The sequence below is a fragment of the Heteronotia binoei genome, chromosome 21 (assembly GCF_032191835.1).
Source record: "Heteronotia binoei isolate CCM8104 ecotype False Entrance Well chromosome 21, APGP_CSIRO_Hbin_v1, whole genome shotgun sequence".
NCBI classification, from domain to species: Eukaryota; Metazoa; Chordata; class Lepidosauria; order Squamata; family Gekkonidae; genus Heteronotia; species Heteronotia binoei.
In genome coordinates, this window is record NC_083243.1 from 186441062 (window position 1) to 186457224 (window position 16163).

Consider the following 16163-nt stretch of genomic DNA (forward strand, 5'->3'; position numbering starts at 1 on the left):
GTGGCCACCTACCTGGCGTGGGTAGCGCTGGCCCTGAATGTAGAGCGACACTTGGGCTGCTTGTGAGGAGGACCACACTTTCAAATGGCCACTTTGATTTTGTAGTAAGAGACTCATCAGTACGCGTGGTAGTCTCCCGGACTTCTTTTTCATTCACTCTAGGCACAATACTCTCCCTACTTGGTATGTGTGCCATTTAAATTGTGTCCAGCTCCATTTGCCAAAATGAGATCGCAGATGAACTAGAGAAAGGTTTACCACCGACAACAAACAGGACAGCCGAGAGCTCCCCAATATCCACACGGTCAGAGTTTAGACAGTTGAAGCCTGCCTCCTTCTCTGGAGCAGCAGGGGTAACTTGATCCTGTTCAGTGGAAAGATCGAGGTATGAGATTTTCTCTTTCTTGGATAAGAGACCTGCGGGCTGGTTTGCACTCAGTTCTGCATTGGAAATGGTCTGGAGTGAACAGAATCCTGGCTGTTTTGAAGGTTGGTGAAGGACGCTCATTTCTATTTCATTACCATCATCATTGTTGAATGCTCGGTATGCAGGCCCTGGCTGAAAGTACTCACACAAACAAGAATGCTGCTTTGAGATGGCTCGTAGCTTTGAGCAACGTTTTTCTTTCCGATGTGAACAGCAGTTCAGTGATACGCATGAAGCGTCGGCCATCTCCTGGAAACCGTATCCAAGGCCCAGGAGGCAGTGATAAGCTTTGCAGGAAGGATTCCCATCCTTCGGGCCGACTTTTTTTTCCCACATCTCAGAAGGAAAGTGGTACTTCCACAAGGTGCCGTTTGGCTTCATATTAGAAATTCCTCCGCCGAAGACAATCATGGAGTCTTGAAAGATTAAAGCAGAATGTCCCACCACTTTGGGAGGTCCCTGGCTGAAACACAGACGATGCAATAATATTCACACAGATGACACGGAAAGAAAATTTCTAAATGCACGTTTGATAAGTTCAGAGGAAGGACAATAATTAATAAATCGCTTTACTTTTCTCATCCCGTGTAGTTCTCTCCATGTTATATATCCAGATTAGCTCAATCTATGCAATGGAAAATCTCCACTGCACCCTAAAGCAGCTCCATCTTGTGCAATTATTACTATTATGGATCCCTGTGTATTGATTCAATCAGCACAAATTCTCCAGCTTTTCCTGTAATACCAGTAATTCTGAATTCATGTTGCACTAATCCAGATAACTGACTACATGCTTTCCAGAATGCTTTTAGGAGAAATTGGCACTCTCTTTTTAAAAGTATAGTTTTGCATGTCTATTTATCTTTGTATCCACTAAAAAACAAGAGCTGGGATCAAAGACCGGGATGCTCACTATACTTTTCTGGCTATCCTTTTCTACAGCAACGCTTTCCAGCATCACACCTGACCTTCAAGAATGCCATCAGGTGCAGAATGCAGTATGGTGTAAGGGGATGCAAATAGGAAAGCGATGTGGGCATACATACACAGAAGTGCTTTCTGCTCATGTCCAAGTTTCCTTAGATCCTGGCCAACAATGATTAGAATGATGTGACAATGTACGCTTGACAGTACGTACACCTATCAAAAGTCCGGAATAGAACCTGACTTTCAAAGTAATAAGAATACAGCAAAGCCCAGCTACAACAGATCTAAGCATCTTGTTAATTTACTTCTGCAAATAGTATCGCTGTTAGGTAGGAAAGAGATTCCCCCCCCCCCTCTGCCAAATTGGCTGATAACCAGGGCTGCAGGTGAATTTCTCAGCTAAAAAGTTTACCTTCTTCTGATGCTACACCAGTTGGCAGCTATGAAATCCCACTTCCAGAAGTCGTTTTGCTCACTCAGTCCCATCAGCCCTCCGAACAAGTACATGCCACTGCTGTAAACCACAGCTGCATGACCGTGCCGAGGGCCTGGGCTGCAACCATACAGAGTAGCTGGTACAGGGCACCACTGTTTTGTATCTGAAAACAAAGGATTACAACCGTTAGTCACCATCATAGTGTCAAGTCGGCAGATTCAATAACGAGTCGTTGTTGATACAAAGAAACTATTTTATTGATACTGATACTTGAGGCTAAGCCAGCATTGAAAGACTAAAGAGTATATCATGATACATTGCATATAAGGGATACTTCAGAGGAATTCCTAAGGGAGGGGGGATTATGCAGGGAACATTCACACATTGATGTTACCAATTCGTTCTCAGGCTTGCATGGCCTTGATCGTCTTGGGCTCTTGACTCCCTCCTGAGAGCCAAGCCTGAGAAGGCACAGATAAGACTTTCACATCTTTCCATTTCAAAGCAAAGTTACCCACTACAGGAAAGGAGGGGGTAGGGAAGGTTTGAGCTAGCAGCATTTGGTTCTACTTTGGTTCTACCCAGAATGCTCTTTGACTGAGCCAGAGTTTACAGACAGACTTGACACATAGAGCTGAAGGCAAATATGAGACTGCATTCCTATTCCGGGGCTTTTCAAGGGTTGGTATAAAATAGCCACAAGCCATTCTGCTCATCTGCATATACTTACCAAAACGAAAAATCCAGAATTCTTGAGAAACACCTTTAATGTCAATGTATCCACCATAGATGTACATACTGCCCCGGTAGACGACCGCACTATGGCCCTTACGGTTAGTAGGAGCTGTTTCCTGGAAAGATAATTGAAGTGCAACACTTATTAACAGTTGCTGCTACAAAAGCAGTCACACTTTATCAGACAGTTCATTATCATCATCAGTAACATTGTTCTGCTAGTTGCAACCATGTACAGGAGTAAGGAATAGGGGTTAGAATATGACTTTTATTATCAGCAAGGTGGCAAAAGCACCCAGCTCACTTGTGTTTCACTACGATGCGGTACAGTAGAGACGCATGCTATCCTACCATTTTCGTTCAGTAAGACAAAAATACAACTGTATTACAAAACTCTTTCTTCTTTTTAGCAGAGTACTGGACCTCTAAAAAAATGATTTCACAAAAAAACAAAGTTGCCCTATGGAAGCTCTTCTTAAAATAATTTGTATGAGGCACCACTCCTCAAACCTAGCATAGCTTCAGAATTACCAAGCTGTTTAGCCTTTCCAAGAAGTGATGCAAACTCTGCGCAAAGTTGGTGATGCCGTACCTTTTAAAATAATGTTTAAAGCAGTCTGTAAATTCCTTAAAATGTAGAAGATGATGATGATATTGGATTTATATCCTGCCCTTCACTCCGAATCTCAGTGTCTCAGAGTGGCTCACAATCTCCTTTACCTTCCTCCCCCACAACAGACACCCTGTGAGGTGGGTGGGGCTGAAAGATCTCTTCCGGAAGCTGCCCTTTCAAAGACAGCTCTGCAAGAGCTATGACTGACCCAAGACCATTCCAGCAGCTGCAACTGGAGGAGTGGGGAATAAAATCCGGTTCTCCCAAATAAGAGTCCACACACTTAACCACTACCAAATGTAGAAGCAGAACTCTGGTACAGCCCAGTAGGAGGGAACATAACTGGAAATCCAGGGTGTCCTGCTCAACCGGAGAGCCAGTTTGGTGTAGTGGTTAAGTGTGCAGACTCTTATCTGGGAGAACTGGGTTTGATTCCCCACTCCTCCACTTGCACCTGCTAGCATGGCCTTGGGTCAGCCATAGCTCTGGCAGAGGTTGTCCTTGAAAGGGCAGCTGCTGGGAGAGCCCTCTCCAGCCCCACCCACCTCACAGGGTGTCTGTTGTGGGGGAGGAAGGGAAAGGAGATTGTGAGCCGCTCTGAGACTCTTCGGAGTGGAGGGCGGGATATAAATCCAATATCATCATCTTCTTCAACTCCATTATTACTGTAGTCTTGGAAGAGGGGAAGGCAGTTCGAGACTTGAGATTGCCCCACACACTTGAAATGAAAGCATACCCATCACATATTATTTATTTTAGTAAATTTCTATTCTGCCCATTCCCCGTAGGGCTCAGGGTGGAGTACAACCAGGGTGGAGTACGAACAATAAAGTACAATAAAAACATTTTAAAACAGACAACTCAACAGCACTCAGATTACCATGACATCACATATTGCCCAGCTTAGTCATATCTCATAGGGATGGCAGTTTTTATTCCCATTCCTAGCACAGATGACAGTGCTGGCTGGGGAGGCCAACCAGATCAAGAATAGAGGCCCGCAGCCTCAGCTAAAAGCCTGGCGGAACAGCTCCGTTTTACAGGCCCTACGGAAGGCAAATAGTCCAGGTAGGGCCCGGATCTCAATAGGGAGCTGTTTCCACCAGGTTGGGGCCATGACTGAAAAAGCCCTGGCCCTAGTTGAGGTGAGGCGGGCGTCTCTTGGGCCGGGGACAGCCAACAGATGTTGGGAGGCCGAATGTAATGACCTCCTGGGCATATATGGAAAGAGACGATCCGGCAGGCATGCTGGTCCCAGGCTGCGTAAGGCTTTAAATGTTAGCACTAACCTAGAACCTTGAAGCGGATCCGGTACTCGATGGGCAGCCAGAGCAGACTGTGGAGCGCCGGCCGAATGCCCACCTGTAAAGTTGGTGCAGTCAGCAGGCGAACCGCCGCATTGAACATATGAACATATGAAGCTGCCTTATACTGAATCAGACCCTGGGTCCATCAAAGTCAGTATTGTCTTCTCAGACTGGCAGCGGCTCTCCAGGGTCTCAAGCTGAGGCTTTTCACACCTATTTGCCTGGACCCTTTTTTGGAGATGCCGGGGATTGAACCTGGGACCTTCTGCTTCCCAAGCAGATGCTCTACCACTGAGCCACCACCGTCCCTCCCCTAATAGGGCATTCTGCACCCACTGCAGTTTCCAGATCAGTCTCAAGGGTAAGCCAGCGTACAGCGAGTTACAGCAGTCTAGTCTGGAAGTGACCATTGCATGGATCACTGTAGCCAGGTCCTGGGCGGAGAGATATGGTGCTGGCTGCCTGATCTGCCGAAGATAACAAAAGGCAGACCTGGCAACCATTGTCATCTTGGCCTCCATAAAAAGGGAGGCATCCAAGGTCACTCCCAAGCTCCTCACCTTTTGGGCTGGCACCAATGTGGCACTGCCCAAAGCTGGGAGGCTCGATGCCCATACACACACAACCATACCCTTCCTCCCTCCCTCCCCGGCATGAGCGGTGGCTTTGGGGGATTGGGATCTGAATGTCATGCCTCCGGTTTGCTTTTTTCTTCTAAACTGGCTTTCCCCATTCTAGAATACTTTGAAACAGTTTTTCATGGGTATCTTATTTAAAGGGTGAATAATTAAAGGTTCTCTAACAGGAGCAATGCAACATCATAGGTCTATCAGTGGCTATTAGCCACAGTGTGTATACATGTGTGTGTATATATATATATATATATATATATATATATATATATATATATATATATATATATATATATATAAATTTTTTGGCCACTGTGTGACACAGAGTGTTGGACTGGATGGGCCATTGGCCTGATCCAACATGGCTTCTCTTATGTTCTTATGTGACACAGAGTGTTGGACTGGATGGGCCATTGGCCTGATCCAACAGGACTTCTCTTATGTGACACAGAGTGTTGGACCGGAGGGGCCATTGGCCTGATCCAACATGGCTTCTCTTATGTTCTTATGTGACACAGAGTGTTGGACTGAATGGGCCATTGGCCTGATCCAACAGGGCTTCTCTTATGTTCTTATGTGACACAGAGTGTTGGACTGGAGGGGCCATTGGCCTGATCCAGCATGGCTTCTCTTCTGTTCTTATGTGACACAGAGTGTTGGACTGGATGGGCCACTGGCCTGATCCAACAGGGCTTCTCTTCTGTTCTTATGTGACACAGAGAGTTGGACTGGATGGGCCATTGGCCTGATCCAACATGGCTTCTCTTGTTCTTATGTTCTTATCATACCATTTATTTCACTGCCCCATCTCCCAGGCCAAGCCCAGACTGGAACTGTTTTCACAACATATTCCAAAGCAAGCTGTTTAATCAACAAAGCAAACATGTTTCATATATGATTCATACTTTTGTTTTCCAGTTTCTTACCTCACCCTCTACTGCTGTGAGCTGGCACTGAAGCCACTTGGCTGAATCTGCAGAAATACAATTTTAACAAAGTGCCTGTTACACTGCCAAGAGATAAGAGGTGATATTGCTCTTTTTTTCAGCTCAGTATAAGATCCTGACCGTTTTGAAGGAAAAGGACACATTTTCAGTTGCTCAACTCCCTTCAGCAGGAATGTTTCTAAAATCCTACGAATGCTGTCGGAAGCCTGCTAAAAGGAAATTCTTTATAGCCTCCATTGCAGCCACTAGCTCTCACCCAGCAAAATTACGTAGGACAATTAGGTCATTAACTTATCTTATGGAGAGAACTCAAAATGCTAGTAATGTGACCATTAACTGCGAGGCTTTTGCAAACTTTTTTGTGGATAAGGTCTTGACACTGCACCACAACCTGCCTGCCAACACTGATACAATATGTGAACGGCAGACCCCTTGGCCACCTTTGGATTCTGCATCTGACACCTTCAGCCAACACACCCAGGCTGATATTGACAGAATCCTCGGTACTGTTAAGCTGACCACTTGGTTGGGTTGCCAATCCCCAGGTGGGGGCAGGGGATCCCCCAGTTTGGAGACCCTCCCCCCGCTTCACGGTCGTCAGAAAACGAGGGGGAGGGGAGGGAAATGTCTGCTGGGAACTCTGTTATTCCCTATGGAGATTTATTCCCATAGAAAATCATGGAGAATTGATCTGCGGGTATCTGGGGCTCTGGGGGGGGGCTGTTTTTTGAGATAGAGGCACCAAATTTTCAGTACAGTATCTAGTGCCTCTCCCCAAAATACCCCCCAAGTTTCAAAAAGATTGGACCAGGGGGTCCAATTCTATGAGCCCCCAAAGAAGGTGCCCCTATCCTTCATTATTTCCTATGGAAGGAAGGCATTGAAAAGGTGTACCGTCCCTTTGGAGTTCAATGATGCTTGTCACAGCCTTGATCTTGGCTCCACCCCTAATGTCTCCTGGCTCCACCTCCAAAGTCCCCAGATATTTCTTAAATTGGACTTGGCAACCCTTCCACTTGGCCTCTTAGATGTGTGTCTGTCATGGCTGGTGAAAGCCAGTGGTGAGGGAATATGAGGCATTATCAAGCTGTGTTTTAGTACGGGAGTCTGTGGAGAGGGGGGAGGTTTAAATGAGGCTGTGGTAATACCGTTCTTAAAGAAGCCATCTTTGGATCCATCCAATCCTGCCAATCACCACCCAGTCTCAAATCTTTAATTTTTGGGTAAGGTCAGGACTTTTTTTTGTAGCAGGGACTCCTGCTGTAGCCAATTGTAGGAAATCTTGCTGCAACAGCATTCTGTTTTTGAATCAAACTGCCCAAAAAACTTTGATTAAGGAAACATATATTCCATACAAAGACGACAAGTGTTTTCTCACCCTCTTGGTCCTATAACAAAAGATCATTTTTGCTTTGAATAAGGTAAACTGATAGCTTGGTAGCTGTTTGGCACAATAGCTTCTTAGACATACTGCAGCATAGTCACAGTCTATTGTTCCTTCCAACTGTACAAACCCTATTTTCCAGTAGCTATCAGGTGCCAGTAACTTCCAAATCCTTCAAAAACAGTCCAGCTAACTAGTGCAATTCTGGGAAATGTCTGCCTCAGTCAACAGAAAGATGTTTCCTTCTCTATAGGTATGTTTACGGAGGTGTCAAATGCCCAGCCTGTGGGCCACAATTGGCCTGCCCAGGGCTTCAATCAGGTCTGCGGGGCTCTTTTCTTCCCCCTCCTCACCCTTTGAAGCTCTGAGGCTGATGAAGTTCCCAGCTCCTTCTTCCTTGTCTTTCAGGCTGAAGCAGGAAGCAATTCTGGGCTTGCAAAGCAAATGCAGAATGGACTTTCCACTAAGGTCTCTGTGCCCAGATAGACTAATCTGGGAATAGAGAACTTAATGAAAAATCCATTCCATGTTTTCTTTGCAACTTTGTCTGTCCTGCAATGTATTTTAATGGAGTGGAGCTCAGTTTCACTTTTCAGCATTTATATGGTCAGTTAGAAGCTGCTCCTTGCTGCTATCTCTCTGAAGTTATGACTGCTATATGCTTTGTGGGAATCTTGCTCCTAAAGAGCTCTCCTTAAATCTGCTTCTGCTAATTCCCCCATAAAAAGAGGAAATGCCCAGCATTTCTGGTAACAGTCCCTTTCCACTTCTATTTGTTGGAGCTTGTTAACATTCATACTCTCCAAATTTAGGGATTTCACTGGTGGAGCTTACCTTAGACTAAAGGAAATTTCATCCAAACTTTCTCCAAATTAAGGGGCTGTTACATTTAATTACATTTAAGTACATATTACATTTAATTTACATTACATTACATTGAATGATCAAGGGGTAAAAGGATTACTGAAGGAGGATAGGGAAATGGCTGAGAAGCTGAATGCATTTTTTGCTTCTGTCTTCAGTAAGGAAGATGAAAAGTTTTTGCCCAGTCCAGAACCGCAAATTTTGGAAGGGGTGTTGAAGGACCTGAGTCAGATTGAGGTGACAAGAGAGGAGGTCCTACAACTGATAGACAAATTAAAAACTAATAAGTCACCAGGCCCAGATGGCATACACCCAAGAGTTCTGAAAGGACTCAAAGGTGAACTTGTGGATCTCCTGACAAAAATATATAATCTTTCATTGAAATCTGCCTCTGTTCCTGAGGACTAGAAGGTAGCAAATGTCACCCCCACCTTTAAAAAGGGTTCCAGAGGTGATCCAGGAAATTACAGGCCAGTCAGTCTGACTTCAATACCGAGAAAGCTGGTAGAAACCATTATCAAAGAGATAATGAGTAGGCACATTGATGAACACAAGTTATTGAGGAAGATTCAGCATGGGTTCTGTAAGGGAAGATCTTGTCTCACTAACCTGTTAGAGTTCTTTGAGGGGGTGAACAAACATGTGGACAGAGGAAACCCAATAGATGTTGTTTACCTTAACTTCCAGAAAGCTTTTGATAAATTTTCTTATCCAAGGCTCCTTAGTAAGCTCAAGAGTCATGGAGTAAAAGGACAAGTCCACTTGTGGATCAAAAACTGGCTAATTAATAGGAAACAGAGTGAGTATGAATGGGCAATTTTCACAGTGGAAGATGGTAAGCAGTGGGGTGCCGCAGGGCTCAGTACTGAGTTCCATGCTTTTTAACTTGTTCATTAAGGATTTGGAGTTGGGAGTGAGCAGTGAAGTGGCTAAATTTGCAGATGACACTAAATTGTTCAGGGTGGTGAGAACCAGAGAGGATTGTGAGGAACTCCAAAGGGATCTGTTGAGGCTGGGTGAGTGGGCGTCAACGTGGCAGAGGAGATTCAATGTGGCCAAGTGCAAAGTAATGCACATTGGGGCCAAAAATCCTAGCTATAAATACAACTTGATGGGGTGTGAACTGGTGGAGACTGACCAAGAGAGAGATCTTGGGGTCGTGGTAGATAACTCACTGAAAATGTCAAGACAGTGTGTGACTGTAATAAAAAGAACACCACCACGCTGGGAATTATTAGGAAGGGAATTGAAAACAAATCAGCCAGTATCATAATGCCCCTGTATAAATCGATGGTGCAGCCTCATTTGGAGTACTGTGTACAATTCTGGTCACCACACCTCAAAAAAGATATGATATCATTGAAAAAAGTGCAGAAGAGGGCAACTAGAATGATTAAAGGGATGGAACACTTTCCCTATAAAGAAAGGTTAAAACGCTTGGGGCTCTTCAGCTTAGAGAAACGTCAACTGCGAGGTGACATGACAGAGGTTTACAAGATTATGCATGGGCTAGAGAAGGTAGAGAAAGGGGGGGGTTGGCCACTGTGTGACACAGAGTGTTGGACTGCATGGGTCATTGGCCTGATCCAACACGGCTTCTCTTATGTTCTTATTAATACAAAATCAACATAGAAACTTAAAAACATACACCCGCTGTGAGTTCCACAAGGGAACTCACCTCTAAAGCACCAAAAGAATCCAATTTGGATAAAGAAGGAGAACAGACAGAGGAGGAGGATAGAGGAACACAAATAAAGAAGGAGCTTCAGTTTACTCAAAAGTGCCATTTTCCTATCCCAAAACAGCTTTGTGGAGGCAGCATGTGCTGTAAATGACTGCAAGTGCAACCCCCCCCCCTCCCACAACCATTTGGGATTGGGAAAACCAGCCAGACAAAAGGCTAGAGCCCCTCCTCCCCTCAAACCAGGGTTTTATCTGAATCAGGCTCCTGCAGCACTTTAGAATTGAGTTCTCAGTTCTGGAGTCCTGCTGCTAGTGTACATTGGGATCATGTGTTAGATGTAATGTAGTCTGGGCCTGAAATATTCCTCTGCAGGCTTGCTTATACGATATCCCCTTGGTGATGCTACTTGTCTTAAGCCATACCAGTGTCATATAACCAGAAAGGATTCTTCTTCTGTGTGAAAGCTGAATCTACCATCCCACCAAAGATGTAGAGGATACCCTGCAAATACAATAATGATTTTCCAGTCAACCGTACTTAACATTAACCAAAGTTGCATGCAAAAACAACACCACCACCGCACACCTTAGGCTTCTGAAAAATCAAAGCCTACTTCGTCAGATGGTATACCCTCAACAAATCTGTTGGTGTGCAAGTGGACTTGATTTTTGTTCTGCTACTACAGACTAACACAGATGCCCATCTGAAACTATCTAGCTTTTGTGAGAGTCCACACATTGAACAGAGAATAAAAAGGTTTCCAATTCTAATCTACAGTTAATTATTGTATGGCATTGTGTATAGTATTGCCAGGAGATCCAAAGACTGTCTGGCAGCCTTCAGTTCTAACTCTTTTAGGCGGTGAGCTAGATTTATTTTGAAGGGGTTGAGAGAATCACGAGAGCTGTAACTAACCCAAAGTCACCCAGCTGGCTTCATGTGGGGGGAAGGCAGAACTGAACCTGATTTTTCCAGATTAGAGTCTGCTGCTTTTAACCACTATGCCACGCTGGTTCCTTAGCCAAGAAATTAATGTTTACTAATGCGAATTCCCTTCAGATAGGTAGCATACAAAAATACAGGACAGCGGTTTAACAATACATTTAGCATTTTGCTGCAATGACTCTAAGTTCTTTAACATACTATTCTGGGTACAAGTTACGTAACATGTTCTAGTTTCGAGACACATCTTTTACATTTGTGCACGTTGCTTCTTAGGGTAAAGATGAAGCTGATTTAAATATTAACAGCCCACCAGCGCAGATCTTGCTGGTACGCAGCAGACATAACTCCTTATCACACACAAGCCCAAATTCAGGCAGAAGCCACAAAATGTATTTGTGCAAACATTAAAGACAACACATATGCTTGAGCTTACACTGAATAGGAAGCACAGGATCTAAGACCTTGGCCCATCAGATACAATGCCACCATATCAACTATAGTTTATCAGCCCTGAGGTCAACAACAAAGTAGTCTTACTAGGGAAGAAAATCAACCCAAAGGAGAAGGGCTGTTCCTTTTCCTTCACCCTCAACAGAACCGTGCTTTCTTGTGGCTAAGAAACTGGGCAGCATGCAAATAAATAATACCAGATATCCCGCTCGTCATTCCTCATTAGGAATGAATTGGGGTGCAGGGTGGGAGAAAGAAAACAGATAAGAGTCTACTTTCATCTCAGCACGTTATGAACGAACCATGTTATCCCCTCACAAATTAGGAAAATGCATACAGGCCCTGTAAATATATTTTGCCCCACTGAGCTATTCTGCACAATTCAAATCTAGGCTTACATCTGCAACTCATTCCAATTAAGAGGTGCTAATTAACAACGTTGCAATGTGTATGTTCTAAAAGTCCTAAATGTCTAGTTATCGGAAGGTCTTGAAGAGGTATTCAGGGTAAAGCAGTTATTTAGCCTGTAGGATAGCGGTCATGTATGCTTACAGGCGATCCTTTAATACCAAAGAACTTTGAGGTACTGAAAATAGCGCCTGAAGAAATTAGCTCCTGAAATTCAACCGTTTTTGGAATGTCACACAGCAGCTCTGTTAACAGTCCCAGTCTCCGTTTCCTACTCAGAACCTAAGTTACCCCTATGATGCTACACACTGAGGAAAAATCATGCTTAGGTTCAAAGAGCAGGAAGAGCAAGCCTGGGTTTACTACAGAATGTACCCTGAATGTGAAGCCAAGACACTGCAGTTTCATTTCTATTGTGCCTGTGAAATAAGCGCATCTGCACACAAACATGTTTGTTGCATTCGTTATTGGAAAGACTGCGAATGAAGGCTCCCATCCTTGAGCAGAAGGCTCTTTTACCAGAGACTGCCGCTGAACTTCCTGCAGCATCAGGCCCCAGACCATAAGGAGAAAAGGAAAGCAAGCAACACCAAATATATTACAGGATTAGATTAATGCAAACTTGCCTGATACTCCACCATTGTATGGTCTTCCAGTTCTTCGGGGCCGTTTTCAGAGCTGTCCAGCCGTTCCCATTCATTACTGCCTACAAAACGTTTCACTGGTTATTAAGGAAAACAACAGAGCCATAACATCACCTTATCTGTCTCCCACGAATACGGCTCTACTACATTAACTCCAGTAGCATCCCACAAAGTCGGATCACAAATGTGGATTTAGAGACATTGGTTTGAGCGCCATCTAAAATTTACATGCATCACATTCCCCCCTCTCCTGCTGGAGCCTGAAAGGCTCCCCAGTGCTGGGAGATGGTGGTCCCACAACGCTAGCACCAAAGGGGAATTAGAGGGCTGTCATAGAAGAAGGGGATCAGCAAAAAAAAAAAAAAAACCAACCAACCAACCACACACATACACTTTGAGTCTTGAATGGGATCCAACCCACTTTGATTCCCTGAAACAGATAATCCTGGATGCCTTGCGTTACAAAGAAACCAAGAACAATATGCATTATAAATAGCATCTCTTAATCTTTGCTTCAGTTGCTGCTCATGGATTAAACAAAATGCTTCCGAAACAATGGCTGCGGCTATGAAACCTCCGCCAAAACCAGTAGCCCCGCATCAAGCTCCAGTCCTGCTCTCCAGAACGCACAGTTCAGTTTACCTTATGTACATCAACCTACTCCATTGGCAGCCAATCATGCACATGTTTAGCAGCTATCTTTAATTCTTTCGTTGTATTATAATCATTCTCTATTTTTTGATCCGGTGGGCGATAACAAACTCCCAGAGTTAAGCTTCCTTTTGGGCCCGCTATTTCGACCTGTAGCATTTCTAGAAGCAAATCTAATTCTCTGACCTTCTCAGTCTTACTGGACTGCATGAACTGTATGTGTGTAATTCACAGATACTTACAACAGTGGGCAGTTTATTCACCTGCTATAGCAGGGGTGGCCAAACCTGCTTAATGTAAGAGCCAGAAAGAATAAATGTCAGATATCTGAGAGCCGAAAGACACGAACATTAGATGTTTGAGAGCCGCAAGACAGGAAGGAAGGAAAACAGATGAGGGAGGGAGAGGTGAAAAGAAAGCAACTTTAACTTTAAATGCATTCTCCAAGCCGCTGGCTTGGCTTGGAGAAGTGACATAAAGAGACAAATGCCTTCTCCAAGCCAGCTGACGGTGCATTGGGGGCTTTGAGAGCCACACAATGTGTGAAAGAGACAGTTTGGCCACCCCTGTGCTATAATATTCTTATTTTGCTATTATTATGGAAGTCCTGTTATACATGAACGTAGAAATCACAGAAGTTGGAAAACAGTAATTAGGCTATATTTCCTTGCCATCATGTTTCCAATCCTTTAACATTTCTGATTACAGAGTATGAAGTTTATCTATTCGAAAATTTGCAGGACTTCATTGAGATCACAGGCTGCTGGGTGTTGCCCCCCTCTCCTATGATCAATACAAACATTAATCACGATAAATCTTATAATAAAAAGGTCATTCCATAATATTTTCCCCATTATTTATTGATGTTACTTGATTGGATTGCAAAAGCTGTTCCAGAAAGAACCAACACCTGCAGAAATTTCAAAATCAACAGGCTAATTATGAATAATGGGATTCTCACAATTCAATACAAATAATATCGGACGCTACAAGGACTAAAAACCCACTCCAAAATTTATAAGGCAAATTAATGCAAAGTCCATCTGGGGTGAAGTCCATGCAGTATCTTCTGAAGGTGACCAATCTTCTTAGGTAGAAATTGAGCTTGACTGCTTTCTACAACGAGGCAGTACTCATATTTCCCCATTTCACTATAGCTTTATTGAGCTGTATAAGAAGAACGGCAAGAAACCTTGTGTATATATTCACAATTGTAAAATTATTCTTTGTTATAAGTTTGGTTGGAGTTTGAAATTTCATGGAAACCTTTGGGTTTATGTCACTTTAGGCTATAGCTGTGATTCTCTTTGCTCTACTTATGAGTAAAGGCAACCATCATCAGAGAAAAAACACTTGGCTTGGTGCAAACATGAAACAAATTAACAGTCAAACCTACCTATCCTGTATCGCCAGAAGTCACTCAAGGTGGTGGTGTGCCGGCCGCCATAAACATAAAGGAAGCCCCTGCAGATGCAGCAGGCATGTTTAAATCGATCGCATGGAAAAACTTTGGTCTGCAGTACTGGCTTCCATGAATACTCTGCTGTTTTTCTTTTCATCTCCGGGTCAGCTGGAAACGGTGGTCATGCCAAGATTTCTCCACAGTATCACAGACTAACCTTAAATGTAATAGGAAAACAACAGCAAAATTGTGATAGCTGACAGCAGGGATGGACACAGATCAAAAAATCTGAGGTTCATACGAGTCCATCAGTCATGGGTTTCTCAGACTATGGACTACGAATTTTCATGGATTTTTGTCATTAATCAGACTGGTCTGATCTGTGACTTTGGGCCCCCCCCCACTCCCAGACTAAAGACACCAAACTCACAGGGAGTCTCCAGCTGACTCTTCTTTACCTGCCCTCCAAGTTGCATGCAGATTGGCTTGTTGGGGGGGGGGGGGAGAGAGATCCTAGATCCAATATGCAAAACAGAAGGAGTATGTCGAACACACACACACCCAGATGCTAGAGGCATCAATGTCACAGCAGACCTCTCTGGGATGTCCCTCAACCTGCCATCCAAGCTGTGTGCAGATTAGCGTTGGGGGTGGGGGAATCCTAGGGTCCAATGTGCAAAAGGGGAAGGATTCTGTCAAACCCCAACCCCTGGCAAGCCAGAGGCATGAAGGTCACAGTTCTGTCATTTGAGTATGCTTAACCTCTTTCCTTGTTCTAAAAGATTTATCAAGATTAGGGTTAATAATGCAGTTTAAGTCACAGCCAATGATAAATTCACCTGTTTGGAAAGACTGTAAATCATTTAAAGTTGACTGTAAAAAATTGGATCTGGCCTTTATTGGGAGCATTATCAAATGACCATCCAACTTTCCAGCTACAAAAACATACCTACCATTAGTATCAATTTTAGTATTTAGACACTGGAAAACAGTAGTCTTGGAAAACAGAACCGCTACCCCTCTAGCTTTGGAGGAGCCCGTAGCATAGTAGGACTGCGATATCCAATTTGATTTTAATAGCTGAATTTTCACCTTTTAAACGTGTGTCTCCTGAAGACAAATGATATTTGGTCTTTCCTTTTTAATTAGATTCAAAATTCTTTTTTGTTTGATTGGATTTTTAAAGCCTCTGAAGTTCCAAGATAAAATCTTATCGTTAACTGGCATAAGTACCTTCTTTTAACTCTGAGGGTGCAAACAATTAGAAATGGTCTCCAACAAATTATAAATAGTAACTGATGTCCACAGAATAGGCCTGTTAGTGGACAGAAATCAAATAACAGATCGTTATACCTATAAAACCACCACACACACCCGTCTCCAACTGGGGGGAAAGTTTCCAGTCCCTTCACTTAGGAAGGGAATATAGAGACTGAACAGAAAGAAAGTCCCTATGCAGAAACAGAATATAATTCAGGAGGCACCAAAGTAGAACTATTTAACTTTAAACCTTATTTTTCCCCCTCCCTTCCACAGCAAAATTAATCTCGGGCTGTTTTTTTAGAGAAACTGAGATCAATCACATGAAACATCCACCTGTTACCCTAAAAGTCAAACGCTATTAATATGAAGTCGTATTAATTTAATACAATGAAACAACACTTACGGTATTATCTAACACATACCACAACTTTGTTCCTAGTACAT

The 16163-nt window shown here is 43.6% G+C and overlaps 1 protein-coding gene across 4 annotated transcripts; it reads right to left on the bottom strand.

Annotated features, from left to right (window-relative positions):
* Positions 1–85: 85 nt before the first annotated feature.
* LOC132589964 (leucine-zipper-like transcriptional regulator 1 homolog) lies at positions 86–14670 on the bottom strand. 4 transcript variants are annotated; one of them, XM_060262766.1, is made up of 7 exons: positions 14451–14670; positions 12386–12465; positions 10379–10457; positions 6004–6050; positions 2521–2641; positions 1767–1953; positions 86–890 (listed from the first exon to the last, which is right to left on the bottom strand). In XM_060262766.1, the coding sequence occupies exons 1-7, from the start codon at positions 14611–14613 to the stop codon at positions 197–199; spliced, it is 1371 nt and encodes a 456-aa protein (XP_060118749.1). In that variant the 5' UTR covers positions 14614–14670; the 3' UTR covers positions 86–196. The 4 variants fall into 4 exon arrangements, with proteins under 4 accessions (XP_060118749.1, XP_060118750.1, XP_060118752.1 ...); XM_060262767.1 differs by having other exon boundaries at positions 12386–12461; positions 14447–14670; XM_060262769.1 differs by having other exon boundaries at positions 12386–12461; positions 14451–14550.
* Between the last annotated feature and the right edge of the window lie 1493 nt (positions 14671–16163).